The sequence below is a fragment of the Panthera tigris genome, chromosome D1 (assembly GCF_018350195.1).
Source record: "Panthera tigris isolate Pti1 chromosome D1, P.tigris_Pti1_mat1.1, whole genome shotgun sequence".
NCBI classification, from domain to species: domain Eukaryota; kingdom Metazoa; phylum Chordata; class Mammalia; order Carnivora; family Felidae; genus Panthera; species Panthera tigris.
Genome location: NC_056669.1, coordinates 55,940,942 through 55,968,350, shown reverse-complemented (window position 1 = coordinate 55,968,350; position 27,409 = coordinate 55,940,942). Strand labels below are relative to the sequence as shown.

Genomic DNA, 27,409 nt, shown 5'->3' with positions numbered 1-27,409 from the left:
CAGCATGGTGGAGTTTGCACCCCTGTTCGTGCCATGGGAGCGCCGGCTGCAGACCTTCATGGTCGTGCAGTGGGTCTTCTCCTTCCTGGCCCTGGGTAAGGAGAGATGGGCTGGGGGCTGGGAGACCACAGGCATCTGCCGCTTCGGGCGCACACAGTGCATCGATGGTGAAAAGACATCCATTCGAAAGGGGGCTTTGCTGTGCTCAGAGCCCCTGCCCGAAAAGTCCCCCGCCTGGAGGCTTTGGAGGGCGTGGCAGGGTGTGGGGATAGGGTGGGGTAGAAGCCATCACCTGTGGCTTCCGGCAGGTTACCGAGCTTTCCTGGGGTGGGGGTTCCACCTACTTTAGTACCGGGACAGAGACCCTGCCTCAGGCGGCCTGGTGGTGTGGGGAAGGATCTAGGTGATTGTGGGAAATTTCCAGGCTCCTCAGAGGGAATGGGTTTCTTTCCTTCCTTTCAGAGAGGAGGACACTGAGACTGGCAGGTGGGGAAAGAGAAGGGAACAAGGAAAGGACCCAGGGGACTGAGCGGGGTCCCAGACAAGCCTGGGTCAGACTCTGGCTGGGCAACCGAGCATCCGCGTGACCTCACTGGACCCATGCCTGACCTCTGCGGGCCTCTACTGCATCAGCTGTAGAATGGGAATACCAAAGCTGCCCTCGCCGGGCTGCTGTGGGGTGAAGTGAAGAACGTGCTTGCTCTGCCCAGCACACATCTGGTCCAACCCCTGGGCTGGGATCCCACGGGAAACAGGCGTAGGTTCCCCTACCCACCCTACCCCCACGGTGAGCACGTTGATCGTGGCCAGGGAGACCACACTTGCCCCAACTCCCCTCTGCTGAAGAGGACATTTCTGAGGAAGGCCCAGGGCCGAGCATGGGAAGAGAGTGACTGGGGGCATGTGGGATTCTTCACTTCCTCTGCCAGCGCGAGACTGGGCAGGCACGGCTTCCCCAACGGCTGGTGTCCAGCCTGTGCATTGATGCAAGGTGTTACAATATGGGCATACTCTGTACAGGCTGGTCAACAGCCATTTCACCCCACACACCCCCAGCCCCCTCCACACACACCCCCACACACCCACACATACTAGGTGCTCCTGCAGAACCCCGTCACAATTCTGCAGCTGAAGGAACCACCCCCAGAAAAGCATGCCCTCCAGCACCCTACATCGCTTACAATTCATCTGTGTCTCCGTGCCAAGCGTAGTTAAACATGAAATATCCCTGGTTATCGCCGGTACACAGAGGAGCAGAGAAAGCGAGTACCCTAACTGCCCAAGGTTGTAGGGCCTGAGTCCCGGGCTCCTTCCAGGCCAAAGGAAGAAAGGGAAGGAGGAGCAGAGAGAGGGGAGAGGGCAGAGGGCGTGGGAGCAGGTGAGGCTAAGAGACTAAAGGGCAGATAGAGCCTGGGGAAGGAGGCCCAGCCCAGGGCATGCTACAGGTTTGCTGGCTCCTGGACAAAGGTCACCGGGGGCCCAGAGGTGGGCTGTGGCCTAGGGATCACACAGAATGAGGTTCATCATGCACATGTCTCGCGTGAGCTTTGTGAGCGTGATTGGGTTTGTCCTTGCCGCTGCACCCACCTTGCCTCCGTCCCCCAGCCCTGCAGGCCTGGGAAGTAGAAGCCTGGGAATGTCAGGAGCAGCACAGAGAGGTCAAGTAGCCCTGGGCCTGGAGGACTAGAGGGAGGACAGCTGAGAAAGGGGATCTGGGCTCACTGGTGCTGGGACAAGAAGGTTTTACCATATCCCTTTTCCTGGGGGCAAAGGGGAGCTTCAGAAGGGCTTTAGGTAGGGGAGTGACAAGGTCTAATCTGCGTGCCAAAGGACCCTGTGGCTGCACGGTGGATGTATCTACAGTTTGGATTATGGGAGAATGGACTGATGGCTGGAGCAATCACTGCCTACATCAGGGGTCACCACATTATGGCCCATGGGCCAAATCCAGCCCACTGACTGTTTTTGTATTTGTAAAGTTTATGAGCTAAGAAGGATTTTTACATTTTTAAACGGTTGCATTTTAAATGGTTAGATCCCTATGTGATAGCCTCCAAGTTGCCTCCTGAGTCTCAAAGTCTAAAATATTTGTAACCTGTCCCTTCAAAAAAAAAGATTGCCCACCCTGGTCTAGGGAGGCTGGCAGTGGGTGGAGAGAAATGGCCCCATTCAGAGCTACCTAGGAGATGGGTCCACAGGACAAGATTGAAAGGCTGGCCCGAGAGTAAAGGCTTCCGGTGGAGGAGTAAAGACTATGCACATTTACTGAATAGCAGGTAGATGTTGGTGTCAGAGGAGACATTCTGGGGAATGGCAGAAGCCAGAGAAGTGGCCAGAGAAGTCAACTAGGACTTGGCACTAAGGACTCAGGGCCAACAGCCGAATACCTCCCAAGTGGGTAACTTGCTTACTGTTCCCTTACCTCTCCTCTATAACTCACCCAGGAAGGTAAGCGCCATTCAAACAGCTCGTCTGTGTCCTCAGCGGCAATTCCTGCTCCTACAAGAGTCAAGAGTCGGAGTCCGTGAATATTTGTTGAGTGAATAAATGGGAGCATGATGCTGCCAAAATGGTAGAGTTGAATCCTAGGTTCCATCCTCCCAGCTTGCTGTGTGACCTTAACCAATTGGCGTACCCTCTCTGGACCTTCGTAAAGTCAGGTTTACAATGTTTCCTCTCAGAGTCGTGAGGATTAAGTGAAAGAAAGTGTCTCCCTTCCTAAGTGACCTGTAGCCTGGAGGTTTGTCTGCTGAGAGGAGTTGAAGGGTGAGCTGAGGGTGAGGGGGATGGTGGGTGTCGGGGAGATCTTTCTGGTCCATTGCCAATGCCCTGTGTGTTTTATCTTAACGTCTTTTTCTGACCACAAAACTGATACGTGCTATTGTAAAACATTCAAACATAATAATGTGTGTCCTAAAAGCAATAGACTTCCCCAAATCCTACCCTCCAGATAGCCACCATTAGCCATTTGTTTTTATTCTCTCAAGCTGGTTTTTATTTTATTTATTTTTTTTTAACATTTATTCACTTTTTGAGACACACACACACACACACACACACACACACACAGACGCATGAGTGCAGGAGAGGGGCAGAGAGAGAGAGGGAGAGAGAGAATCCCAAGCAGGCTCCCTGTTGTCAGCACAGAGCCCCACGAGGGACTCAAACTCACCAACCATGAGATCATGACCTTAGCAGAAGCGGGCCGCTTAACTGACGAAGCCACCCAGGAGCCCTTCTCAAGCTGGTTTCTTAAAGTGGGAGACACCTACAGAGACTTCTGATTTTGCCCAAGGGGAGAGGGGCCTAGCTGGGGTTCTTAAACTTTTTTTCCCCATTAAAAACTTTTAGTGTGGAAAAGGAAATAAATAAAATTTAACTCAAGCCCCTTGCCATCCTTGTCCTTCCTCCAGAGCTGTGGGCTCCTTTTCTCCTCTACGCGTGTGCAGCCATATATAAGTGCCAATGTTCTTTTTCATATAAACGGTGGCATTTTATTCCCACTCTGCTACAACTTTCTCTTTCAAAGTTGTTATTAAAAAATATTTAAGGGGCACTTGGGTGGCTCAGTCAGTTAAGCGTCCGACTCTTGATTTTGGCTCAGGTCATGATCTCTCATGGCTTGGTGAGTTAGAGCTCCATGTCGGGCTCTGTGCTGATGGCACAGAGCCTGCTTGGGATTCTCTCTCTCTCTCTCTCTCTCCCTCCCTCCCTCCCTCCCTCTCTCTCTCTCTCCCTCCCTCCCTCTCTCTCTCTCTCTGGCCCTCCCCAGCTCATGCTCTCTCTGTCTCTCTCAAAATACATAAGTAAACTTAAAACAAAAAATATTTAAGACAAACAGGTGACCAACCCACAAGCACTTAATGGTCCTTTCCCACCCCCTCCAGGAACCGCAAGGCCTAGGTGAGGATACAGCACTGTTGAGGCAGAAACTGGCCCGCAGGTCTGGGAATGTGGGGGACGTGGGAGGGAGGGGCTGACCATGAGAGCAGTGACTCAGGGCTACCGTTTCTTCTAGTTTTCTTTTCCTTTTTTAAAAACATTTGCTCTTTTCATCTTTTTTTTTTTTAACGTTTATTTATTTTGAGAGAGAGAGAGACAGAGCATGAACGGGGGAGGGGCAGAGAGAGAGGGAGACAGAACCGGAAGCAGGCTCCAGGCTCTGAGCCATCAGCCCAGAGCCCGACGCGGGGCTCGAACTCAGGGACCGCGAGATCGTGACCTGAGCGAAGTCGGACGCTTAACCGACTGAGCCACCCAGGCGCCCCTCATCTTTTTTTTTTTTTAATGTTCATTTAATTGTGAGAGACAGAACATGACCAAGTGCATGTGGGGAAGGGGCAGAGGGAGGGGGGGCACAAATCCGAAGCAGGCTCCAGGCTCTGAGCTGTCAGCACAGAGTGCCACGTGGGGCTCGAACTCAACAAACCGAGAGATCATGACCTGAGCCAAAGCCGGACGCTTAACCGACTGAGCCACCCAGGCGCCCCTCTTCTGGTTTTTCAAGACATAGCAGATGCCAGGGTTTGTACGTGAGGCCTCCCCATTTTTCATTATTAGTAACCAGTTGAATAATATTTTAAAGGGAAAAGGTGGAAGGAACCCAAGTGTCCATTGGTCCACTGACAGATGAATGGGATAAACAAAATGTGATATATACATGCAACGGAATATTTTCCAGCCAAAAAAGGGAGGGCCATTCTGACACATGCTGCTACAACATGGATAACGCGAATGACCGTCAGGACGTTATGCTCAGTGAAATAAGCCAGTCGCAAAAAGACAAACCCCTCATGATTCTTCTCATAGGAGGTTCCTAGAATAGCCCAATTTGTAGAGACCGAAAATCAAACGGCAGCTGGCAGGGAATGGGGGAGGGGCACGGGGAGTCAGTGTTGAACGGGTACAGCGGTTCAGTTTGGGAAGATGAAGAGGTCTGGAGCTGGGCAGTAGGGAAGGCTGCTCAACGATGTGAACGAACTCATTGCCACTGAACTGTGAGCTTAGACACGGTTAAGGCGACCAACTTTATGTTACGCATCTTTTAACCTCAATAACAATTTTTTTTGGCTTAACTTTATTTTTTATTGTTTAAAATTTACATCCTAATTAGTTAGTATATAGCGAAGCGATGATTTCGGTAGATTCCTTAGTGTCCCTGACCCATTTAGCCTATCCCCCCTCCCACAACCCCTCCAACAACCCTCAGTTTGTTCTCCATATTTATGAGTCTCTTCTGTCCCCCTCCCTGTTTTTATATTATTTTTTGTTTCCCTTCCCTTATGTTCATCTGTTTTGTCTCTTAAAGTCCTCATAGGAGTGAAGTCATATGATGTTTGTCTTTCTCTGACTAATTTCACTTAGCATAATACCCTCCAGTTCCATCCACGTAGTTGCAAATGGCAAGATTTCGTTCTTTTGGATTGCCGAGTAATACTCCATTGTATATATATACCACATTTTCTTTATCCATTCGTCCATCGATGGACATTTGGGCTCTTTCCATACTTTGGCTGTTGTTGATAGTGCTGCTATAAACATGGGGGTGCATGTGCCCCTTTGAAAGAGCACACCTGTATCCCTTGGATAAATACCTGGTAGTGCAATTGCTGGGTTATAGGGTAGTTCTATTTTTAGTTTTTTGAGAAACCTCCATACTGTTTTCCAGAATGGCTGCCCCAGTTTGCATTCCCCCCAGCAGTGCAAAAGGGTTCCTCTTTCTCTGCATCCTCGCCAACATCTGTTGTTGCCTGAGTTGTTAATGTTAGCCATTCTGACAGGTGTGAGGTGGTATCTCATTGTGGTTTTGATTTGTATTTCCCTGATGATGATGATGATGTTGAGCATTTTTTCACGTGTCGGTTGGCCATCTGGATGTCTTTGGAGAAGGGTCTATTCATGTCTTTTGCCCATTTCTTCACGGGATTCTTTGTTTTTTGGGTGTTGAGTTTGAGAAGTTCTTTGTAGATTCTGGATACTAACCCTTTATCAGATATGTCATTTGCAAATATCTTCTCCCATTCTGTCGGTTGCCTTTTAGTTTTGCTGATTGTTTCCTTCGCTGTGCAGAAGCTTTTTATTTTGATGAGGTCCCAGGAGTTATTTTTGCTTTTGTTTCCCTTGCCTCTGGAGACCTGTTGAGTAAGAAATTGCTGCGGGCAGGATCAAAGAGGTTTTTGCCTGCTTTCTCCTCGAGCATTTTGATGGCTTCCTGTCAACCTCAATAACAATTTAAAAGACAAAGTGCCCGGGTGCATCGAGGGCAGGACGTTGTGTCTGTCATTCACGGCTCTACCACCAGCACTGGCATGTTGGAGGTGCTCTGTGTAAAGTGAACATCTGTGAGCCCCAATTCTACGTCGTCTGGGCTTATGAATTTTACCACTGTTCGGACTGGGTCAAAAGTCCCCACCTCCAGGAAACCTGCCACGAGTGACAGGCCCCATCTGCCTTACTTTCAAGCAGAATATACAACAGGAAGCCGACCTTCTTTAAGAGGATAAGTGCACGGTGTTGAGTAGAGGAAATGGGAAGGGGAAGGAGCCATATTCCCTGGGAATATTCTTTCCATCAGCATCAGATGAGGGATGGCCCACAGACCAGCTGCCCCTGAGATGAAGCTGAGATTCTAGCCTATGGCAAGGGATTCGGAACTGTAGGTCAGAGGGGGAATTCCTCGCTGGGCCTGGTCCAGCCAGGGCTTGGCCTCTTTCTCCCTCCCTCCTTCACCAGGAAAGGCACCGCAAGCGGAGGAATCAGCATGACCAAAAGCTAAGGGATTGAAAGAGCTGAGTGAGCTGTAGGAACACAGCAGGTCGTGTGGCCAGAGCACTGGGGGTGCGTGTGGTTGAGGTGGGGCTGGAGCAGGAGGCAGGTAGGGCCAGCTCACGCGGAGCTTGAATGCCAGGCTGAGCTGGCTGGGCAGTGCCTCCGGTTATGGGAAAGCCATGAAAGGGCTTCAATAAGAGAAGCATCTGGCCAGCTCTATCTGTGGGAAAATAGGGCAGAGGGCCAACAGAAAGAAGGCTGGGCAGAGAAAAAGTGTCTCCGTTTTCTCCAAGGTCCCAGGAGATGGAAACTAGAAAGAAATAACCCAATCAGTTGTCCAGCAAGCATTGAGCACCTGGTGAATGCAGACTATTTTACTGGGGAGAAGGAGGGAGGGAGAGAGGGAAGACCAGGGTCCGGGACCCAGTACAGTGGGAAAAGTGAGTTTTGAAGTTCAGCCTGGCTAGGGTTCAAATCTGTGCTCCCAGCGTGACATTGGCAGGTGCATTTCCTCCTTGAAGGAGTGGGAAGCCTATCTCTTCCTCCCGGGGCCACGGGCTGGACAGGTTCGTGCTGCTAGTGCTGGGCATATGGGCGGACTCAGCGTGGACAGCCTCACGTCCTTCCTCTCAGACCTCTGACCACTGATGGCTCCTGCTTCCCTCCCCAGCCCAGATCTGTGTTGTCATCTTCGTGGGCCTCCTGTTCACAAGATTCTGGTTGTTCAGTGTCCTGTATGCGACCTGGTGGTACCTGGACCGAGAAAAGCCACGGCAGGGGGGCAGGCCCTTCCAAGCAATAAGGCGCTGCTTCTTGTGGAAGTACATGAGGGACTATTTCCCTGTCTCGGTGAGTACTGGGACTGGATGGAGCATGGCCATGTCGGTGGCGGAAGCATGGTCCTGTGTGCAGGGAGTAGAATACTGGAAGGGGAGGTTGGGGCTTATTTGGCCATGCCACTGTGTGGCCTAGGGAAGAGTCCAGTTTCTCTCTGGCCATGGTTTCCCATCTGCGGGGATGTGGGGCCAATGTGAGGAATGATGAGTGTACAGGGTTGGAAGGCGCTCTGTGGGGCATATAGTGTGGCACACATACGTATCTTATAGGTGTAAACCCCGCGGCAGTCACGTATGGGGGTGAATGTAATAAACTCAAGGTCCTAAGAGACCATCTAGCCCCACATCTCATCAGATGGGGAGAAGGACAGTCTGAGAGAGACAAAGGTGTGACCAATGCCACTCAACAAATTCTTGAACAAGGTCTTGCCCTATTCGGAACCTCAGTTTCCCCAGGAAGCTTCCTCAGGAAGCAGACTGAGCCCTCCTACTCTGAGCGCTTTTGAATCTCTCACCGTGACCCAGGGCATCTCATGCCATTGTGGATACTCGACCCTGGACTCAAATGTCAGTCCTGAGTGAAACAGACCCTGGGATTTAACAGACCCCTTGGCTCCTTTTACCGAATCCCAGATAGACTAAACCCTCAGATATAAGCAGCTGGGCAGAGATGGCTTATTGGCCAGATGGGACAGGGTAGGAAGGCAGTGGGGACACAGAGAGGTGCCAGGCAGAGTCAGCTGGCCGTTCCCTGGAAACAGAGGAGAAGAAAGGCACAGAGTGTGGCCTCTGGAGCTGGACAGACTAGGTCTTAATACCAGTCTGCCACAAACCAGCTGCGACCTTGGTGAGTTTCACAGCCTCTCTTAGCCTCAGTTTCGTCATATGTAAAGGGATAATGCCATACATCACTGAGTTGGATGGATTCACTGAGATGTCAGGAAAGCACCTTGTAGGTTCTCAGTAAACTAGGAGCTAGTGTTATTTTACTAAGTCAGTGGGGACTCTGGGGAAGCTTGCACGTGTTGTGGAGGACTCTGACAGCCCAGAGCTCTACTGTTCTGACCTTCACACCTGCCTGGCTTCTCCCGCCCCATCCTGGAGCCCCGCCTCCTCCTGCCTCTGCTGGAATTAGGTCCCCAGCTCCTAAAGGGCGGGGAGGAGGAGGGGAGGGAGAACACAGGCTCACAGAGGTTAAACAACTCACTGACTCGTGGGCACTCAGCATGGGACTCAGGGCTGCTGCCTTGCTTCCTTCTGACAGTCCTGGGGCCCGGCAAGGACTAGCAAAAGCAGGGCAAGAGCTGGGATACAGAAGCCCCTAGCACCACAGTAAGCAGGGCCTCCTGGGCAAAGGGCAAGGGTGGGACAGGGCAGGGCAGGGCAAGACAGCAGGGCAGGAGCTGGGCAGAGGGCAGGAAGTTGAGTGACAGCGATTTCTACCCTCATGAGGAGTGATAGCTGTTGAAGGGCAGAGTGAATGGGCAGTGCTGAGGCTAACCTGAGGGTCCACATTGGGGGAGGTCTTCCCATATTTGCTTCCTCTGCACGGTGCCCTCCCAAGATCTTGTCAGCGTAGACAAGCAGGGTCTGTGCCTATCCCCTCCACTGCCCTTCCTGATCCTCCCCCAGCCAGGCAGCCCTCGAGGAGGGTCTTTCAACCTCGGCACTATTGACACTGGTGGGACGCTGCCCTGATTTGCCACAGTTCGTTCCACTGTAGTGTTTCAGGATTGCTGCCCACGGGCCGGCCTGGTGCGTCACCCCTGCAGAGCGTGAGCAGTACCGCCAGGTGGCCAGCAGAGGGCGAGATGGCATGCGCTTTGACTTCGCCTGTTCTAGGCTGGGAGCCTGCAGGGGTGGGGCTGGGGCCTGCAGATTCGCTTCCCCACCTCCTCCCGGGAGACCTTCCCACTCTTCCACACACCTTTACAGCGCAGGCCCCGCGGAGATCTTGGGGTGGCCGGAGGGTAGGGAGCTTCAGCTCTGCCGCAGCTCTGCCGCAGCTCTCCCGCATTCACAAGCCTCCGCGCTGCGCTGTCAAATGCGAGTGGGTTTCTGAGCTTCTGTCAGTTCTCCGTGTGATTTTACGGACTAGCGTCTAGTGATGGAATTTCGAGCAAGATTAGGAACGCTGTTTCTGGGCCTTGCAGCTTTCTACACTCGTGCTAGAGGCTTCCTAAAGAGCCAATGATGAAGAATCGGGCAATGTTTTGCAGAGGAGGCGCCGATCCCACCTCATGCCGAAAACCAGCCCCAAAGCTGGGTTTCCCCTGTGAAGATTTCATCACCCCAGAGCAAACACTGTCTGCACAGGCCCAGGCCTGAGGGGTGGAGTGCTGTGGCCGGGCGGTGACCTGGTGTCAGGAAATGCTGCAGGCGGGGGACAGTGCGGAACACCTCCTCACCCACACCTGGGACATCCTCGGTTCCTCCACAGCCCTGCAGGCATCACTAGGGACTTCGTGCCCCACCTCCCAGCCCGGCCCCCTCCCAGCATACTGGGGTCTCTTAACCTGGTAGGTAGCCAGCCACCTGCCCAGGACAGATCTCCAGCTTACACTTGGACGGGGTGACACTTCCTCCTGCTGGTGGCTCCTTTCATCATGGGAGGGCTCTGCCTGTGAGAGGGTCTTCCTACACCAGAGACCTGCGCCCGTCCTCAGGACCCTCCCAGGAGTCTTACCTCTGCCTTGGGTACAGCTCTCCCCTCAGCCCTAGAGCTGCCCTGCAGGGAGGGATGAGGGGTTCCCTTCCTGCTCACTTCCGGTCCTTGCTATCCCCTCCACCCACCCCTGCTCCCAGCCCGCAGCTCTCAGGAGGCTTTCTGCCCCTGGGCACGTGGACATTTGACACGGAATGATTGTTGTAGGTGTGTCCGTATTGGGGGGGAGGGGTCTGTCTTCATCCCTGGCCTCTCCCCACTGGATGGCAGTAGCACTCCCCTCTCCCCGTTGTGACAACCAAAAATGTCTGTAGACGTTACCACATGTCCCCTGGTGGGGTAGGGGAACTGGCCCCAGTTGAGAGCTGCTGCTCTGAAGCTTGGGGTCTGACTCCAAACTCCTCCGGGTCTCACCCTTCTCTCCTCCCCCACTCACTACCTAAATCCTAACCAATCATTTCTTTTATCTGGGCTTTGCTTCCGCCGACGCCCCCTACCGTCCATCCTGCACACAGCAGCCATGATACTCACAAAACGTTAAAACACAGCGGGGACTCCCACGACGCCGAAAATCAAATCTAATTTTTGCCTGGCCTGCAAAAATTAGACTCTGGGTCCCTGGACTCTGGACCCATGCTCACGCCTCACCTGCCCCCTTTGCTGTCAGCTCTCCAGGCATGAGCTGTGTCACTTGGGCCGGTGCCGTCACCGGAGGTGCACCCCTTGACCCCGTTAACCCCCACCACCTTTCGCTTCGGGACTCCTACAAGGCGGCAGAGCCCACAGCTTACACACACAGAGCCAGGCTGCTTGTGTTAAGATCTTGCCTCTGCGACTTTACTAGCTATGTGACCTAGAACAAGTGGATTGACCTTGTGTCTCAGTTTGCTCGTCTGTAAAATGGAGCCTTTGCCACCAGTACTTCCCTTGCAGAGTGAACAGGAGATGGAGAAAGCAGGTGTCCTGAGGTGCCTGACGCACAGTAGGTGCTGGGAATGCGCACCGCCTGGGGCACTCTTTCCAGCTCTCTGTGCTTGGTGCATCCTGCATATCCTTGATGGTAAAACATATGGGTATTTTATGTACCACTAAGAAAAAAATTCTTCCAATTAAAATTGTCAAATCCATCTTGATAGCATAATGTTAAGATGTGAAAAAAAGGTGCTTCTCAGAACTGAGGGAATATAGCTGCAGATGTCAATGGGTGTCTGTTCTGTCTGCTCAGTGCTCAGTGAGGTCAGGGTGGAGAACTCACCAGCTAAGGGTGGGGGGGTGGTGGCTCAAAGCCTTTCTTTTCATCTGGCCATGATGGGAGGAGGCAGGCAAGGACCCAGTCTCCCTGCCCCCCCCCCCCCATACACGCATGCGTGTGCACAGCCAATGGCCTAAAGCTGGAAGGGGATTCCTTTGGTTTAAAGCTGTGATTCTCAAACTCTGATATATGGCAGAATCCTCTGGGAAATCTGCCACAAATGAGATGCCCAAGGCCAGAGCCAGATTACTGAACCAAACCTTGCTTGCCCTGCATTTTTAAACTGCCAAGCAATCAAGGTACATATATAGGTCACAAACAGGTTCTCCAGGGCCTGGACCTGCCGATGGAGGAACCACCTTCTCCTGAAGCTAACCGCCTGGACATTCCAAGTTTGACTAAAAAGGAAAAGACCCCAGAGATAGTCCTGAGTCTCCAGGTAGCTCTCTGTGTCTGGAACAAAGACTTCCCGGCCTGGTGCTCTGGTGCTCTGTGCGGGAGACAGCAGAACTGAACTCAGGTCATCCGTGTGGCTTTGGGCAGGTCACTTACCCCTCTGCATCTCAGTTTGTGCAACCATCAAATGGAGGCTCTCACACTGCAGCCGACCTCCCGAGGGCCACGGTCACACAGGCTAGTGGTGTGGGTGATCTGTAAACCGTAAAGGGGCCACCAGGACAGTGGGTTCTTGAGGCATTTGGGTCACCCCAAGAGTGTAAGAAGGCATGAGGGCATTTGTTGAGAGATGGGACTAGGCAGACAGGGCAGAGACACAGCCCTCGTGGTCCTCTTTCCCACCCACGGTCCAGATGCCCTCTCCTTGAGATGCCTCTCTCATCCCGCAGGGCTGTGGTCTGCTAGGCAAGGGTCTTGGGGTTCAAAGTAGTGACACCCCTGGGAGAATTGAAAACATGTTCACACAAAGACTAATGTGCAAGTGTTCGTGCCTACGTTATTTGTAATGGCCAAAAGATGGAAATCATTTCAATGTCTGTCGAGTGATCAATGAACAACAAATATGGTATATCCATGCAATGGAATAGTATTCAATCGTAAAAAGGAATGAAGTACTGATATATGCTTCAACATGGATGGACCTTGAAGACATTCTGCTAAAGTGAAAGAAGACAGACACAAAAAGCCATATTGTGTGGTTCCGTGTGCAGGAAGCACCCAGAATAGGCAAATAGACACATAGGCAGTAGGCAATAAGCACATAGACACAGAAAGCAGGTTAGTGGTTACCAGGGGCTACAGTTTGGGGAGTGACTGCTAATGGGTACGGGGTTTCTCTTTGGGGTGTTGAAAATGCTCTGGAATTATATAGGGGTGATGGTTGTTCACTTCTGAAGGATACTAAAACCGCTGAATTGCACACTTCAAAAAAGGCGAATTTTATGGTAATTATATACATATATATATATATATGTATATATATATATATACATATAAAATTTTAACATGCCCCAGAGTCTAGCACCCTGGCCGTCCCATTCTCCAGCCACTGCCTGGTACGCAGCCTGCCATGACACGCACCCGGAGAAGCCCTTCCCCAGACACCCATCTGTCTTTGCTTAGTCCCACTTCTTCCTTAAGAGAACTGAGGGAGCAAGGCAGAGAACGCGGCGCTTTATAAACCTTCCCCTCTCTGTTTACCTCACCCGAACCCAGTAGCAACGCTGCCAGGGAGGCATTATCACTGTCTTGGGGGATAGAGAGGAAACTGAGGCATGGGGAGTGCAGGGGCCTGGCAAAGGTCATGTGAGCTGGCAGCAGAACCAGGCCTTCCTTCTGAGGCTGCATCAGCCTCCTCTATTCATGTGTTCATTCTTCTTTCATTCCAGTCTTTCTGGAGCATCGCCTCTGTTCCAGACCCATACTTGGGTCAGGTGAGGCATCAGACAGGTGGTCTTAATCTCAAGACCCTCACAGACCCTACGGCCCAGCAATTGCACTACTAGGCATTTATCCACGGGATATAGGTGCGCTGTTTCGAAGGGACACATGCACCCCCATGTTTATAGCAGCACTATCGACAATAGCCAAAGTATGGAAAGAGCCCAAATATTCATCAATGGATGAATGGATAAAGAAGATGTGGTATATATATATACAATGGAGTGTTACTCGACAATCAAAAAGAATGAAATCTTGCCATCTGCAACTATGTAGATGGAACTGGAGGGTATTATGCTAAGTGAAATTGGTCAGTCAGAGAAAGGCAAATATCATATGACTTCATTCCTATGAGGACTTTAAGAGACAAAACAGATGAACATAAGGGAAGGGAAGCAAAACAAATATAATGAACATAAGGGAAGGAAAGCAAAAATAATATAAAAACAGGGAGGGGGACAAAACATAAGAGACTCTTAAATATAGAGAACAAACTGAGGGTTACAGGAGGGGGTGTGGGAGGGGGGATGGGCTAAATGGGGAAGGGGCACTAAGGAATCTACTCCCGAAATCACTGTTGCACCATATGCTAACCGACTTGGATGTAAATTAAAAAATAAATAAATTTTAAAAAATAAAAATAAATAGATCAAATAAAATAAAAATAATAAAAAGACCCTCACAGCGAGGGAGTGACACCACTTGGGCCCAGGGGACAGATAGAAGAGGTTAGCGTAGAAAAACAGCAGTAGAGACTATGTCTAGGGAGGTGCAGATCAGGCCTCGGTAGACAGTGACAACCCATCAGTGCATAGCAACCCACCAGGTCACGCACACGTAACTGCACGTGCAAGTATTGGCACACACGTCTAGACACAGGCGCTCACATTCACCAGGATGTGTCTCAACACACAAAGCCTTTATCAAGGATGATCCTTCTTTCTTTCATTGATTCATTTGTTTTGTTCATTCATACATTCATTGTTCATTTAAAATAAGTCATACGTTCTTGTTCAGAATTCCAAAGGGACAAAAGGGTGTATGGTAAAGGGTCCTCCCCCCCACCTCAATTCTCATTTCCTCCCTTCCCTCCCCAAAGGCAACTGCGTCGACCAGCTTTTGTCCACACGCAAGCAAGCGCGTGCCCCCTCTGCCAGCCGGGTCAGCGGCGTTCTGCACGCACCGTCTTGCCCGTTGCTCTGTCCTGACGAGGGATTGTGGCCACCTTCCCCTGCCAGGCCAGGGAGATCTTCGCCATACTTCCCTAGGGCTGCAGAGGGGCAAACGTTTCACAATTTGTCTGAACGGGCCCTGTTGGTGGACATTGGAGGGGATGCGGGGTTGATGACAGTACAAAAAAAAAGATGCCGTGGTTAATATCATTCTGTGCAAGCACAAGCAATTCCCCAGTGGTGGAGTTGCTAGGGTAAAAGGTCAGTTACACTTTGTGGTTGTGATAGCTATTGCCAAATCGCCTTCATGGAGGTTGTACAAAATTGCCTTCCCGCTGCTGAGAAGGAATTCATGTGCTGGTGCTTCCGTGAGGGGAGCCAGGTATGTGTGTAGGGAAACACCACCGGATGGGTGCCTGTGCAAGCACCTTTCTCACTGAGAATAGCCAGAGATTTCTCTGTCCCATCTTTATTTTCATATCCAGCAAGTCTTCACTGCGTGAGTGGAAGGGGTTTGTCTTTGTATGGGAGGCAATGGTCTCCCCAGCTGTGGTCCCTGCAGCCTTTCTGCAAAGCGTCAGTGGGTAACTGGGGGCCATACTGGGCAGGAGGGTGGGTTACAGAAACCAAGTGCAGGAGAATCTGGGGCTGTTCAGCCTCGATGGGGCAGACAGGCTCAGATCCCCATTGCTGTCCATCACCCCCCCCCCCGCCTCCCCACCCTGCACCAAGTCCCTCCAGGCTCCAAGAGAAGGTAGCCAGGCCTCCTGGACCACAAAGGCAGCAACAAGAATCCTCAGGGAGTCACCTGCTGCAAGTTTTAGCTTGATGACAGGGTGAACTTTCACCCTGGCAAAGCTGACCCAGAGTGGAAAGGACTGCCCCGCGCCCAGGAGTGCAGATTGCAGGGACTGGCCAGTCCTATCAGAGACCCTCCTGCCAGGGGCTTGGGGCATGGGCCAGGGACCTCAAGAGCCTTCAAACTCTGATGCCTGTGGCTCTCAGGGTGCAGGACCATATAAAGGGTGGGCCTGCGGGTCCTGGCAGGGTGGGGAAGGGATTGCCCCCCATTCACACACACACACACACACAGTCACTGCCCACCGCAGCAATCTTTGCAGACTGAGCCATGGAGCAGCCTGTCCAGTAATGGGCTGAGAGCAGCATTTGTTAGCTCACTTCCTGCCCTTCACCCTCACCCCACTTCATCCTGGAGCCGCTAAGGACAACAGCTCTCCTCTCCCAAGTCAATGTGCAATGACTCGTGGTCCCTGCTCCCTGCTCTATGCTGCCGGCCTGACCAGACTCTGGCAAGTTGCTGGCCAGCAGAGCCCAGGGCTGGGGAAAGAGCGTGATGAAGCGGCGATGGAGGTCTGGCGTCGGGGGAGCAGGGAGCCACAGGGAGACACTTGCTTTGTCCAGAAGGGTAAAGAGGACTAGGGCCAGCCTCCTGGACTGCATGCTCTTTCAACCACTCCTGCTATACCCTGCGAATGCTCACTCCCAGGTCTTCAGTGCCAATTTTTCTTATATTGAGATTTGTGGAAACGGGCCTTTTGCAGCAGGCTGGTGCCCCCGTGTGTCCCTCTGATGCCTTCGAATTATATCTGGTCCTGTAGTAATCTTGGTAATTCCAGGACACCAACAGACTCGAGCTTCTCAGCAGTCCTGGGAGGAAGGCAGGCTGAATGGAAGGAAGGCTAAATGTCCCCATTTTACAGATGAAGACCCCGAGAGGGAAGCAATTTGTCCGAAGCCAGCAGTGGATCTGAGACGGTATCATTGGGTGCCTTCACACATCATATCTCGATCTTCTTAAGAGCCTGAGGCTCAGAGAGGGGGAGTGACACTGATGAGTGGCACAGTCGGGGTCGGCACACAGGTCCAGCTCTGGCTCACCAGGTTGCTGTCCTTGCAGCTGGTCAAGACCGCCGAGCTGGACCCCTCCCGGAACTACCTTGCCGGCTTCCACCCCCACGGGGTCCTGGCTGCTGGAGCCTTTGTCAACCTGTGCACCGAGAGCACAGGCTTCCCTTCGCTCTTCCCTGGCATCCGCCCCCATCTGATGATGCTGACCCTGTGGTTCCGGGTCCCCTTCTTCAGGGATTACATCATGTCGGGGGGTGAGTCTTTACACCCTGGGGTAGTCCAAGAGGATGAGGCTGGAGGCATGGGAAGAGGCATTGTGGCAAGGGTGCCAACCGTTCTGTGCTTTTTTTTTTGTAATGTTTATTTTTGAGAGAGAGAGAGAGAAACAGGGACAGAGACAGAGCACGAGCAAGGATGGGCAGAGAGAGAGGGAGACACAGAATCCGAAGCAGGCTCCAGGCTCCGAGTTGTCAGCACAGAGTCTGATGCAGGGCTCAAACTCCCTAACGGTGAGATCATGACCTGAGCCGAAGTCCGATGCTAAACCGACTGAGCGCCCAGGCGCCCCAACGGTTCTGTACTTCTTACAAGAACATGGGCAATAGAAGAAGGTGGCTAGACCCAAGGAAGTACTTCCCACAGCACCATGTGGGGCCGTGAGCTTGGCGAGGGCGTCAGGAAAAGGGAGAGAACTCAGTTCTAGTCCTCAGGGAACTCCAAGCTGGAGTGGGTGGGGTGGGGACCCAGGCCTCTGTGGCCACTTTTGGTGATCCCTTTCTTGGCTCACATCCACTTGACAATCCCTGTCCCCTTGCCCCGTACCTGACCACCTTCTTCTCTTTCCAGGGCTGGTCACATCAGACAAGGAGAGCGCTGCTCACATTCTCAACAGGAAAGAAGGTGGCAATCTGCTGGCCATCATCATAGGGGGTGCCCAGGAGGCACTGAATGCCAGGCCCGGGGCCTACACGCTGTTGTTGCGGAACCGCAAGGGCTTCGTCAGACTCGCCCTGATGCACGGGTATCTGGGAAGAGGGCTCTCCGTTCAGCTGGAGATGGGCAAGGATTAGATTTGGGCGGGAAGACAGCAGAGACTAATGCAGATTGTATTGGGACAGGGAGAGTCTTAGTCCCTTTACAGTGAAGATTCTATCTTGGGGAGATCTGTACTATGTCGTGCCCAAATACCCAGAAAAGATTTCAGAAGACAAGTGTGGTGATCAAAGGGACTAGGTGGGAAGGGATATATTTGCCCGAAGCTGGCACGAGATCTGATATCTATGGGATCTGGGAAAATGGAGTTTGGGGCATATCACAGAGCTCTTCTACTTCGAAGCGTCTTTGAAGAATACAAGTTAGCTGGAGCCGGAGAGAGGTTTTCTACAAAGTCCACAGATGTTTTATATCTGGGAGGACTCTCTGAAGCATTCCGGTCTATCTGTCCTGTTACAACTGGGAGATTGTGGCCCTGAGAGGGCCCAGGACCTGCCCGAGTTCAGAAAGCAAAGCTACGGCAGGTCTGGTAGGCAACTCAGGCTTCCCACTCCTGGCCCAGGGCTCTGTCCTCTGCTCCAATTCCTGGTCACTGGGTCCAGGCAGGAAGCTAGCTGGGGTCTTCTTTAGGGCCTTCCACATGTAGTCTCTCTTGTCTCCCTCCAGGGCTGCTCTCGTGCCAATCTTCTCCTTCGGGGAGAATGAACTATTTGACCAGGTCGAGAATTCTCCCGGCTCCTGGTTGCGCTGCATCCAGGACCGGCTGCAGAAGATCATGGGTATCTCCCTCCCGCTCTTCCATGGCCGTGGCGTCTTCCAGTACAGCTTTGGTCTTATACCCTACCGCCAGCCCATCACCACCGTGGGTGAGCTGAGAGCCAGGCTGGTGGGGTGGGGGGGGGGGGGGACAGGGGTCGGCTCCAGGGAAAGGGACCTGGACTATGTGCTGCAAGGGGGACATGGAGATGGCTCAGACACATCGTCGCCCTCATGGAACTCACATTCTAGACTGGGAAACATACACGCAAGCAGACAACCCTAATACAGGGCACTTTGGGATGGGAACCATAACAGAGGCACAAAGAACAGTAGTCACTACTGATTACAGGGTACCTGCTGCGTGCCAGGCACTGCACTGGCTTCCTGACCTGCAGCAGCTCAATTTAGCCTAAGAGCCTTCCAGGTAGGGACTATTATCCCTATTTCACTCGTGGCAAACTGAGGCTCAGAGAGGTTAAGTAACTTCCAAAAGATCACACTGCCTTTGAGTAACAAAATTGAGGACTGAATGGGGACCTATTTGACTCTTTATTACGCTAGAGAAGAAGAGTTTAATTCTGACCCAGAGGATCTAATAGGGCTCATTGGAGAAGGTGAATTTAGGAAAGAGCATCTCAAGTCTGTTAGAATTGTGTAGAGTAGCAATCAATAGGCTTGGGTTAGAGCCTGAGGGATTTTCCCGTAAATAATGGGCATGAGCCTTAATGCATGGACTCAGCCCTACTTTTTCAGCAATTTGGACTCCTCATTTGCTCTCTTCTTGGATCCCAACCAGATCCCTCTGAGAAAGCCTATCGAGAGAGGTCCATTCCTCTTTATCCATCCATTTATTTGTTAGTTGAGCACAGACTTGGTGAATCCCCTCCGCCATGACTTTTCCTGTTTTATTGTGGCAATATTTTCATGCATGTTAATACCGCTGCTGCCTCTGGGGCACCTGAGTGCCTCAGTCAGTTAAGCGTCTGACTTCCGCTCAGGTAACGTTATCTTTTGTAGTTGGTAAGTTCGAGCCCTGCATCGGGCTCCGTGCTGACTTCTTCAGGCTCTGGAGCCTTTTTCAGATTCTGTGCCTCCCTGTCTCTCTGCCCCTCCCTCGTTCATACTCTCTCTCTCTCAAAAATAAATAAATATTAAAGAAAAATTTTTTAAAAGTTAAAAAAAATCCTGCTGCTGCCTCCAGAGCTATTCCCAAAAGGAAAAGTCAAGGGAGCTACCTTCCCAGCCAGGAAGAACCAGAGGAAGAGGTTAGTTAGGGCTTCTTGATTTCTCCCTAGAACAAAGGGGGCATTACAGGCCCGGGGGCGGTGGGGGGGGGGGCGGTAAGAATTGCTGTCTGGGCAGTTGGCCCACCTCACCCGAGAGCTACAGGCACCTCTTTTTCTCTTTTTAATGTTTATTTATATTTGAGAGAGAGAGAGAGAGAGCAGGGGAGGGACAGAGAGGTGGAGACAGAATCCAAGCAGGCTTTAGGCTCTGAGCTGTCAGCACTGAGCCGGATAAGGGGCTCGAACCCACAAGCCAGAAGATCATGATCTGAGCTGAAGTTGGACGCCCAACCGACTGAGCCACCCAGGCACCCCGAACTACAGGTGCTTCTAATCATGACATCTTGGGCTCCCCAAACAGTATAGCCTGAAAATTAAGAGCATATCCCTGGGATTTAAAAACTAGAACTGTTTCTTCCTGGCTGTGTGGCCTTGAACAAGTTACTTAACCTCTCTGAGCCTCGTTGCCTCCCCTGTCAACCGGGAATAGTAAGAGTTTCTATCCCCAGAGGGTTGTTATGAGGATTAGAGCTAATGCACAGAAAGTGCCTGGCACATTGCAGAGCACATTGCAATGCCAGTTGGTATGGTTACTGAGTCAGAATCTTGGAGTTGCTATAACATCTTAGAATCCATCACCCAAAACAGGGCTGAAAGGGACGGCAGTAAGAGCAGTTTCCTGCAGAGATGACCATGGGGGTGGGCACCTGCCCCAAGGTCCCCTGCAACCCCGTGGCTCCTGCTCTGGGCCAGCACCCACATTTGTGTCTTGCAGTGGGAAAGCCCATAGAGGTGCAGAAGACGCTGCATCCCTCGCAGGAGGAGGTGGACAAGCTTCACCGGCGCTACATCAAGGAGCTGTGTGACCTCTTTGAAGCCCACAAGCTCAAGTACAACGTCCCCGTGGACCAGCACTTGGAGTTCTGCTGAGGGCCTCCCCAGAGGCCAGGGCTGGCGTTAGGGAGCCCAGCTGGAGGTGCTGTGATCTGAGAAGGCTTCCTGGAGGTGTCCGTTGAGTACACGGTCACAGCCTTCCCAAACTTCTGCAAATCCAACCATGCCAGGCCCTAAGTCCAGCTGCCAGTTCGGGCGTCGCTGGTTTGCACTCCCGCTGCCAAGCCGCAGCGAGCCTCCCTCTCCTTGGCCTCCTCCTCTGTGAATGGGAGAGAGGGCTGGAAGAGAGTGATTTCTGAGGTCTCTATCCCTGGTTATAATGTCACTCAATAGGCAGAGAAAGAGAACGGCAACCAAGTTTTCCTTCCTCTACCTTGAGTAACAGCACAAAAGAAGCCCCAGGCTCCAGCCCCGTCTCCTACAGGGTCCCTCATCCTGCACCCTACATGTTCCGTCTCCTCCCTCCCTGAGCCAGAGAGGAGGAGGTGGCCTTGAGGCCTCCGCACTCATGCCAGGCCCCTGTGAGTTTCTGGGTCCTCTGCACTGTAGACTGGCAGCCACAGGGGCCCGAAAGGTGGATGAGGAGAACTGTGCTCTGTCACTGGCTATATGACAGTGGGCAGACCTCTTCACCCTCCCTCTGAGCCTCAGTTTCCCTGACTGACTGAGATGAACCCTGAGTCTAAGCTCTGACATTACATAGGCAGAGAGCTCCATGAGGCACCTCTTACTCATTCACGGTCATTTCAGCCCCTGACCTTGACACAGAAAGGTGGGAGGTCTCCATAAATGTCAGTTCAACAAATCCTGTTGCAGCCTTCTTCTGTTCCTCCCCATCCCCCAACAAAGAAGGCTGGTCAAAGCCTCTCTTCCCTGCCTGGCCCTGTGGCCCTATCTCATCTTCCCAGAAGGCAGATCAGATTGAGCCAGATAATGCCACGTTGACTCTTCCTTCCTGATCCGATGGCCCCAAGCTTACCACCCCTGGGCCTGTTCTGTTGGGCAAGACGGTGAGAGGCTAGGTTAAGACACAGGGCAGACCAACATGGAGAATAAAGACCAGACGCAAGGGGTGCTTGTCTGTGTGTGTCGGCCCAGTGGGTGACATGGGGACAGATGTGCTGATGGGAAGAATTCTGGATTCCTGGGTTTGGGACATACATCAGTAGTGAAGAACAGGATGCCCAGGGTGAGGACCCTACTTGTGACTCCTCCCTCCCCCTCCAGCAGGGAAGCAGGATCCTTTCCCTCCTGGAGCAACTCATTCCAGTAACTACAACATGGGGGACATCTGAGAGGTATAAATTTGGGTTTAAATCCTGGCCCATCCCTTCTTAGTGACCCTGGGCAAGTCATGTAATTTCCAAACCCCAATTGTGCCATCTGAGAAATGAAGCTATAAGCATAGTAAGATCATATTTCGAGTCACATAAGCCACTCCACATCATGTCTGGAATGATGTAAGTTAGGACCCAGGTGATCAACGTACCCAGTGTCCCAGGAAGGTGCCTGTTATCCCATGAGGCAGTATGCTAGAAGGGTCACAAGGCAGGTGGGAACAAAGAGCAGTGGTGTTCAGAGGAGGGAGTGATGGTTTTCAGCCAGAAAGAGGTAGTGACAGGTGGGCAGGGCCACGAGGGAAGGGCAAGGTTTTGCAAAGGAGATAAGTACTCACCCATTGTAGGTTCTCTATTGCTGTATGGTGGGCTATGCCCAAACTGAATGGCTGAAGAAGCGAGGAGTTATTATTTTCCACAATCCTGTGGGTTGGCCAGGCTTCATGCAGCTGCGTTCCGTGGGGGCTGGGCCCACTGGGGAGCTGGCTGAGGTGGGCACGGGGCCCCTCCCCATACTGATGGGTCTTCAGCATTCAGTCGTGGCTGGATTTTGGAAGAATGAGAGCAAGGCTGCAAGATCTCTTAAGTCCTGGGCTGAGCAATGTGCACAGTCACTTCATCGTATTCTGTTGATCAACGCAATTCATGAGGTGCCCCCCCCCACTAGTTTCAGGGGTGAGGAATAGACTCTACCTCCGCCTGGGAGGAACATCAATGTCACAATACGAAAGGCTGGAGTTTGGAGAAGGGATTCTGTGGCCATCTTTGCAAACAATCTACCAAACAATTGTAAATGAAAGCCTGCAGCAGAATTTCTGCCTTCCGCCACAAGTCTGAAGTTGGCTGTGTGCGGGTGACAAGAGCTGTAGTTCATCCCCAGGGCCCCAGCTCAGCCTCTGCCTCTTGCCCCAATCTGTCCTCAGTTACTAGCCATGGAGAGCTGTCTAAAACACAAATCTGGCTGTGTCAACCCCTACTCAATTCCCTTCTGTGGCTCTCCATTGTTCGTAGAGTTTGTATCAGCCTGGATCCCAACAGGGACCAGATGGCATGTTGAAGGCAGGATAATTTAAGGAGGGTTTGATGAGGGAACAATCTTCTGAGATGCATGGGAAACCACACAGGATGGGCAGTTACACGAACTGGTAGAGTGCAGTGTGTCACATACAGGGGCCATCTTTGGTCAGGGATCACGGGCCTGGCAGGTGACCCTGCAGGGCAGGAGCCAGGAGTGGGCATTCCCACCTTCCTCTCTCCCTCCCTCTTCTGCCAAGGTTCCCTATTGCCCAAACCCAACTGCAAGCTGGAGGGCACAATGGCCTGTGGTTATAGTCCACACCGGTAGGTCTCCGGGAAAAAGCTAGATGGCAACAGGTGGCAAGTGGATCTGGAGGGGTTGATGGAAGACAGATGTCCACCTTAAGGCTCAAGCTTCTTAGCCTGCCATTCGCCACTCTTCCACCATCTGGCCCAGGTTTCTCCATCCTCACATCCCCTCCTCCCTTAGCCTTGGGCTCCCATCACACGGAACCATTTGCAGTTAATTGTACCAGATGTGATCTCTTTCCTATAGGCTCTGCCCATGCTGTTCCCTCTGCCTGGAATGCCATCTCCCTCACCCCTCCTCCCCCTTTTTCTGGGAAATTCCCAGTCCTCTTTCAATACTGGTTTCCTCTGTTCGAGGAAGTCTTCCCTAATGCCCCCGGTCGAGGTAGGGGTTCCACCGGGGGCCCCAGACTTCCCCCTTCCTCTGCCGCAGCACTCAGCACCCGGGTGGCTGCTGGGTGGTCACAGCACTGTGCATGATACTCCTGCCTCCAACGATCCCCCTCCAGTCTACCCACATATAGCACCTACCTCTGCTCTCTGAACAAAAACCCAGCTCCCTGAAAGGGTCTCCAATGTCTCAGGCTAATGACTATACTCTTCCTCGGCCTCTGAGGGCTACACCACGCTGTGTGCTGTTACACAAGGTAGGGCTGCCTGCCTGGTCACAGAGAGGGTCCCCCAGATGTGTGGGGCACAGTTTGAGCAGAGATCAGAGGCTGGAATGCTATCCATGACCTCCTGGCCTGGCCGGGATGGGGTAAGAGGTGACCAGGAGATTTGAGAAAGGGAGTGGTGAGAGACTTGGGGGGGTGGCCAGAGGGCAGAGAATTCTCCCCTTTTCACAATGACCTTGGGCGCCGCATGTGGACGACGATAGCAGGACAAGAAAGGATAGAGCCTGATCTCGAGGGAAGGCTACCCCAGACATCTGCCCAGACTTGAGTAAAACATGGCCTTTTCCCATGTTCGTTATAGTGGTTGGCCTCCCCAGCTAATACCACGTGTCAAAGCTGCACCTATCAACGTACCTCCTAACTGACATCTCCTCGGGGCCCCTCAGAGCCTGCCTCAGGGGCCTCCACGTCGTGTGGGAAGACAGTGGCCCGACCCCAGCCCACACACAGATAGATTCAGACAGTCAGAGGATGACAGGATTTGGCAGGTGTAGTAGACAGGGTCAGAGGCCCTCAGGTATGGGGTGAGCTGGAGTCTCTTCTAGAAACCAGGCTGCCCTTTGGCCTGGGAAAAAGTTCTCAGATGCCATTACCCACAGAGAACAAAGGGCCCACAGGGCCCAGCCTGTCTGACACTGCTTTATGGTGACGGGTAGGACAGGGGTCAGCCAGCACAGCACTGCCAGCAGCCACGTGGCATGGGCCAAGTGCTGGCCTCACAAGGGGCCTGACCGGGCTTTGCAAGGGTTCAGGAGGAGGCTGAGGCGTGAAGGATGGAAGCTGCTGAGTGAGCAGAGGCAGGGAGGATGGGCAGTGCAGGGCACACGTGGGTGATGGTCACTGTTGTGGATCAGGGGGCAAGAGTGAGGCTTCCGGGACGGGAGGCTGGAGCTTTAGGCTTTTGTTCGGCAAACTTTGATTGAGGGAGTAGTGAACAAGGTGGCCAGGTCCCCTGACTTTGCCTTGCCTCCTCTGTGGGGGGACTCAAATGTCCAGTCAAGGAGTCAGGAATTTATCCTTGAGATAGGGAGGAGACCTGGAAGGTCCTGGAGCTGGAGTGGGTCATGGGCAGGACCAGATGTCTTGGGTTGAACTGGGCATCTGTCTTAATGACCTCACTGAAGGGCAGTCAGCACGCTGAGCCACTTACTGAGAACCTAGTACATGCTGGGCTCCGGGGGGATGCCTTACACGCATTATCTCAACGATATTGACAGTGACGCCCACTCTTATAATAAATGAGGATCGTGTGTCAGGGAGGTTAAAGGACTTTCTGGAATCCTGGTCTCAGTGTGAAGGCCGTCTGCCCACACAGCTATTTCGTGCTGCTCCCACTCTGCCTAGTTCTTCTCAAACTGGGCAGGATGGCACAATGGAGGTGGCCGGGCCCGAGAAGAAGCAAGGCTCGCAGCACCCCTCCCGCCGGCTTGGCTGCGCCCCACCCCTCCCTGGGGCGTGGTTTCATCAGCTGTAAACGCTTCACCATAAATGAGGATTCAATAAATGCTGGTTCTTCCTCACCCCTCCCCTTTGGAAATGCCAGGAAGTGGATTTCGAAAGACCCGGTAGAGCGTGTGGATCACAAATGAGGTTTGGGCTTTTCTTAGAGTCTAACTCTCTGCCGTCACTCCTTGCCAGAAAACGTGTAACCAGTTGAAGTGCTATGTTCACCCAGTTACATCTTCAGTGAGGGAATGAATGGAAATAGACGGGCCCAAGCTCACCGGGGGAGACTAATTACTGGTATCAGAAGATTGTTGTGAATTAAGGTCCACGAGACCGCTCTATGGACTGCGAAGTGCTATATGAGGATTGGCGGGGGCTGAGGTCTTAGCCACTCATACACGGGTAAGCTGAGGGGGCTCTGGGAAGGGAAAGGCTAGCCTGAGGGCACGTAGCTAGCAAGAGTTCAACAGGGGACTGGTCTCCGCTCTCATCCAGCGTTCTCTCCACTCTGCCTGGTGCAGGGGATACTGGAGTGCGCCACCCAGATGCACCTTCGAGAAAGGACACGCTGTGCCAGGTGCAGACAGCTGCCTCCACCAGGACACCGATCCGATGACTGATCCGGAAGGGACATAAAGGCTGGACCACTTTAGCCCAGATCAGGACAGCTCTGATGGGCCATTTCTGTTCCACTTCTCCCTCTGCCCAATTCTGCTGCCTTCCCTCCTTTCTGTAGGTGTAGACCCCAAGGGCCGACATCCCAGAGGCTAAGCAACCTCTCAGAGTCCACTTCCTGGGGAACATAACCTGTGACATCATGCACATATAAAGAGTTACATCTCAGTGTGAGGCTCAGAGAGATTCACTAACTTGCCACAGTATTTACATGGTTTTTAAGTAGTTGGAGTCAGGATTTAAATCTAGCTCTGATGGCAAAGCCAGTGCCCTTTGCCTTATGAGTGAGATCCCCTGACTACCAGGTTGGGAAACAAAGGAAAGGATCAGAAAAATTGGATTTAAGCTGGGAAATTTAAAGTAACTCTATTCAAAATGGCACACCATTTTGGAAGACATTTTGGTAACTTTTTAAAAGTGAAATATAGGCTTAGTATACAGGACAACAATCATGTTTCTAGGTATTTACCCAACTGAACTGAAAACAAGTCCTCACATGGGGCCCCTGGGTGGCTCAGTTGGTTAAGTGTCCAACCTTTGATTATGACTCAGGTCATGAGCCCAGGGTCATGGGATTGAGCCCCTTATTGGGCTCTTCATTGAGCATGGAGCCTGCTTAGGATTCTCTCTCTCCCTCTTCCTCTGCCCCTTCCCTGCTGGCACATGCTCCCTACCTCTCTCTCTCTCTCTCTCTCTCTATCTCTCTTAAAATTTTTTTTTAATTAAAGTATTAAAAAGAAAAAAAACAAGTCCTCACAAAAACCTGTACATCAATATTTACATCAGCTTTATTCATAATCAGAAAAATTGGAAGCAACCAAAATATCCTTCAGAAAGTGAAGGGATAAACTGGGACATCCAGTACAGTGGAATACTACTCTGAAGTAAAGAGGAATGAGCTGTTTATTAATTCATACACCAACATGGATGAATCTCAGATGCATTGCGGTAAGTGAAAGAAGCCAGAGTGAAAAGGCTATTTGATTCCATTCATATGACATTCTGGAAGATGATAAAATACAGGAATGGAAAGCATATCAGCAGTTGCCAGGGATTTAGAAAGGGTGAGCTTTTGACTAAAAGAAGCACAGGGGAGGGGGCACCTGGGTGGCTCAGTTGGTTAAGCGTCTGACCTCAGCTCAGGTCATGATCTCACAATTCATGAGTTCGAGCCCCGTGTCGGGCTCTGTACTGACAGCTCAGAACCTGGAGGCTGTTTCAGATTCTGTGTCTCCCTCTTGCTCTCTGCCCCTCTCCCACTCGTGCTCTGTGTTTCTCTCTCAAAAATAATAAAATAAACATTAAAAAAAAGAAGCATAGGGGACTCTTTAGGGTGGTAGAACGGATCTGTATGGTATTGTACTGGTGTATAAGTGACACTATGTATTTCTCAACACCCACAAAGAGTAAACATTAATGTATAGAAATTAAATTTTAGAAACCAACCAAGGAGTCTGGGAATTCCAAGATGGAATGTGGACTTGTGAGAAAAGAATCTTAAACCTGTATTATAAATGTATGAGGAAACCTCACTGAAGGGAGGGAGTGGGGGGAAAAG

At 51.9% G+C, this 27,409-nt stretch overlaps 2 protein-coding genes across 4 annotated transcripts in view; one reads left to right on the top strand and one right to left on the bottom strand.

The window, feature by feature from the left end:
- MAP6 (microtubule associated protein 6) overlaps positions 1-27,409 on the bottom strand; it is a 159,447-nt gene that overhangs the window by 107,726 nt on the left and 24,312 nt on the right. For 2 of the 3 annotated variants that reach the window (XM_042959105.1, XM_042959111.1), the window contains exons 3-7: positions 22,066-22,270; positions 14,601-14,728; positions 12,074-12,172; positions 9,532-9,705; positions 2,441-2,499 (exon numbers count right to left, since the gene is read on the bottom strand). The gene's annotated coding sequence lies outside the window, so the exon portion shown is untranslated. The remainder of the gene's footprint in view (positions 1-2,440; positions 2,500-9,531; positions 9,706-12,073; positions 12,173-14,600; positions 14,729-22,065; positions 22,271-27,409) is intronic. The other variant, XM_042959112.1, reaches the window with a different exon arrangement.
- Positions 5-21,272, top strand: MOGAT2 (monoacylglycerol O-acyltransferase 2). Its single transcript, XM_042959117.1, has 6 exons — positions 5-95; positions 7,439-7,617; positions 16,508-16,712; positions 17,305-17,479; positions 18,118-18,317; positions 20,272-21,272. The coding sequence occupies exons 1-6, from the start codon at positions 5-7 to the stop codon at positions 20,424-20,426; spliced, it is 1,005 nt and encodes a 334-aa protein (XP_042815051.1). The 3' UTR covers positions 20,427-21,272.

Excerpts from the sequence above, each read along its gene's own strand:
- MOGAT2 (XM_042959117.1), top strand. The coding sequence starts at position 5 with ATGGTGGAGTTTGCACCCCTGTTCGTGCCATGGGAGCGCCGGCTGCAG. Across the intron at positions 7,618-16,507 it reads GGGACTATTTCCCTGTCTCG|CTGGTCAAGACCGCCGAGCT; the intron begins GTGAGTACTGGG and ends CTGTCCTTGCAG. Across the intron at positions 16,713-17,304 it reads GGATTACATCATGTCGGGGG|GGCTGGTCACATCAGACAAG; the intron begins GTGAGTCTTTAC and ends TTCTCTTTCCAG.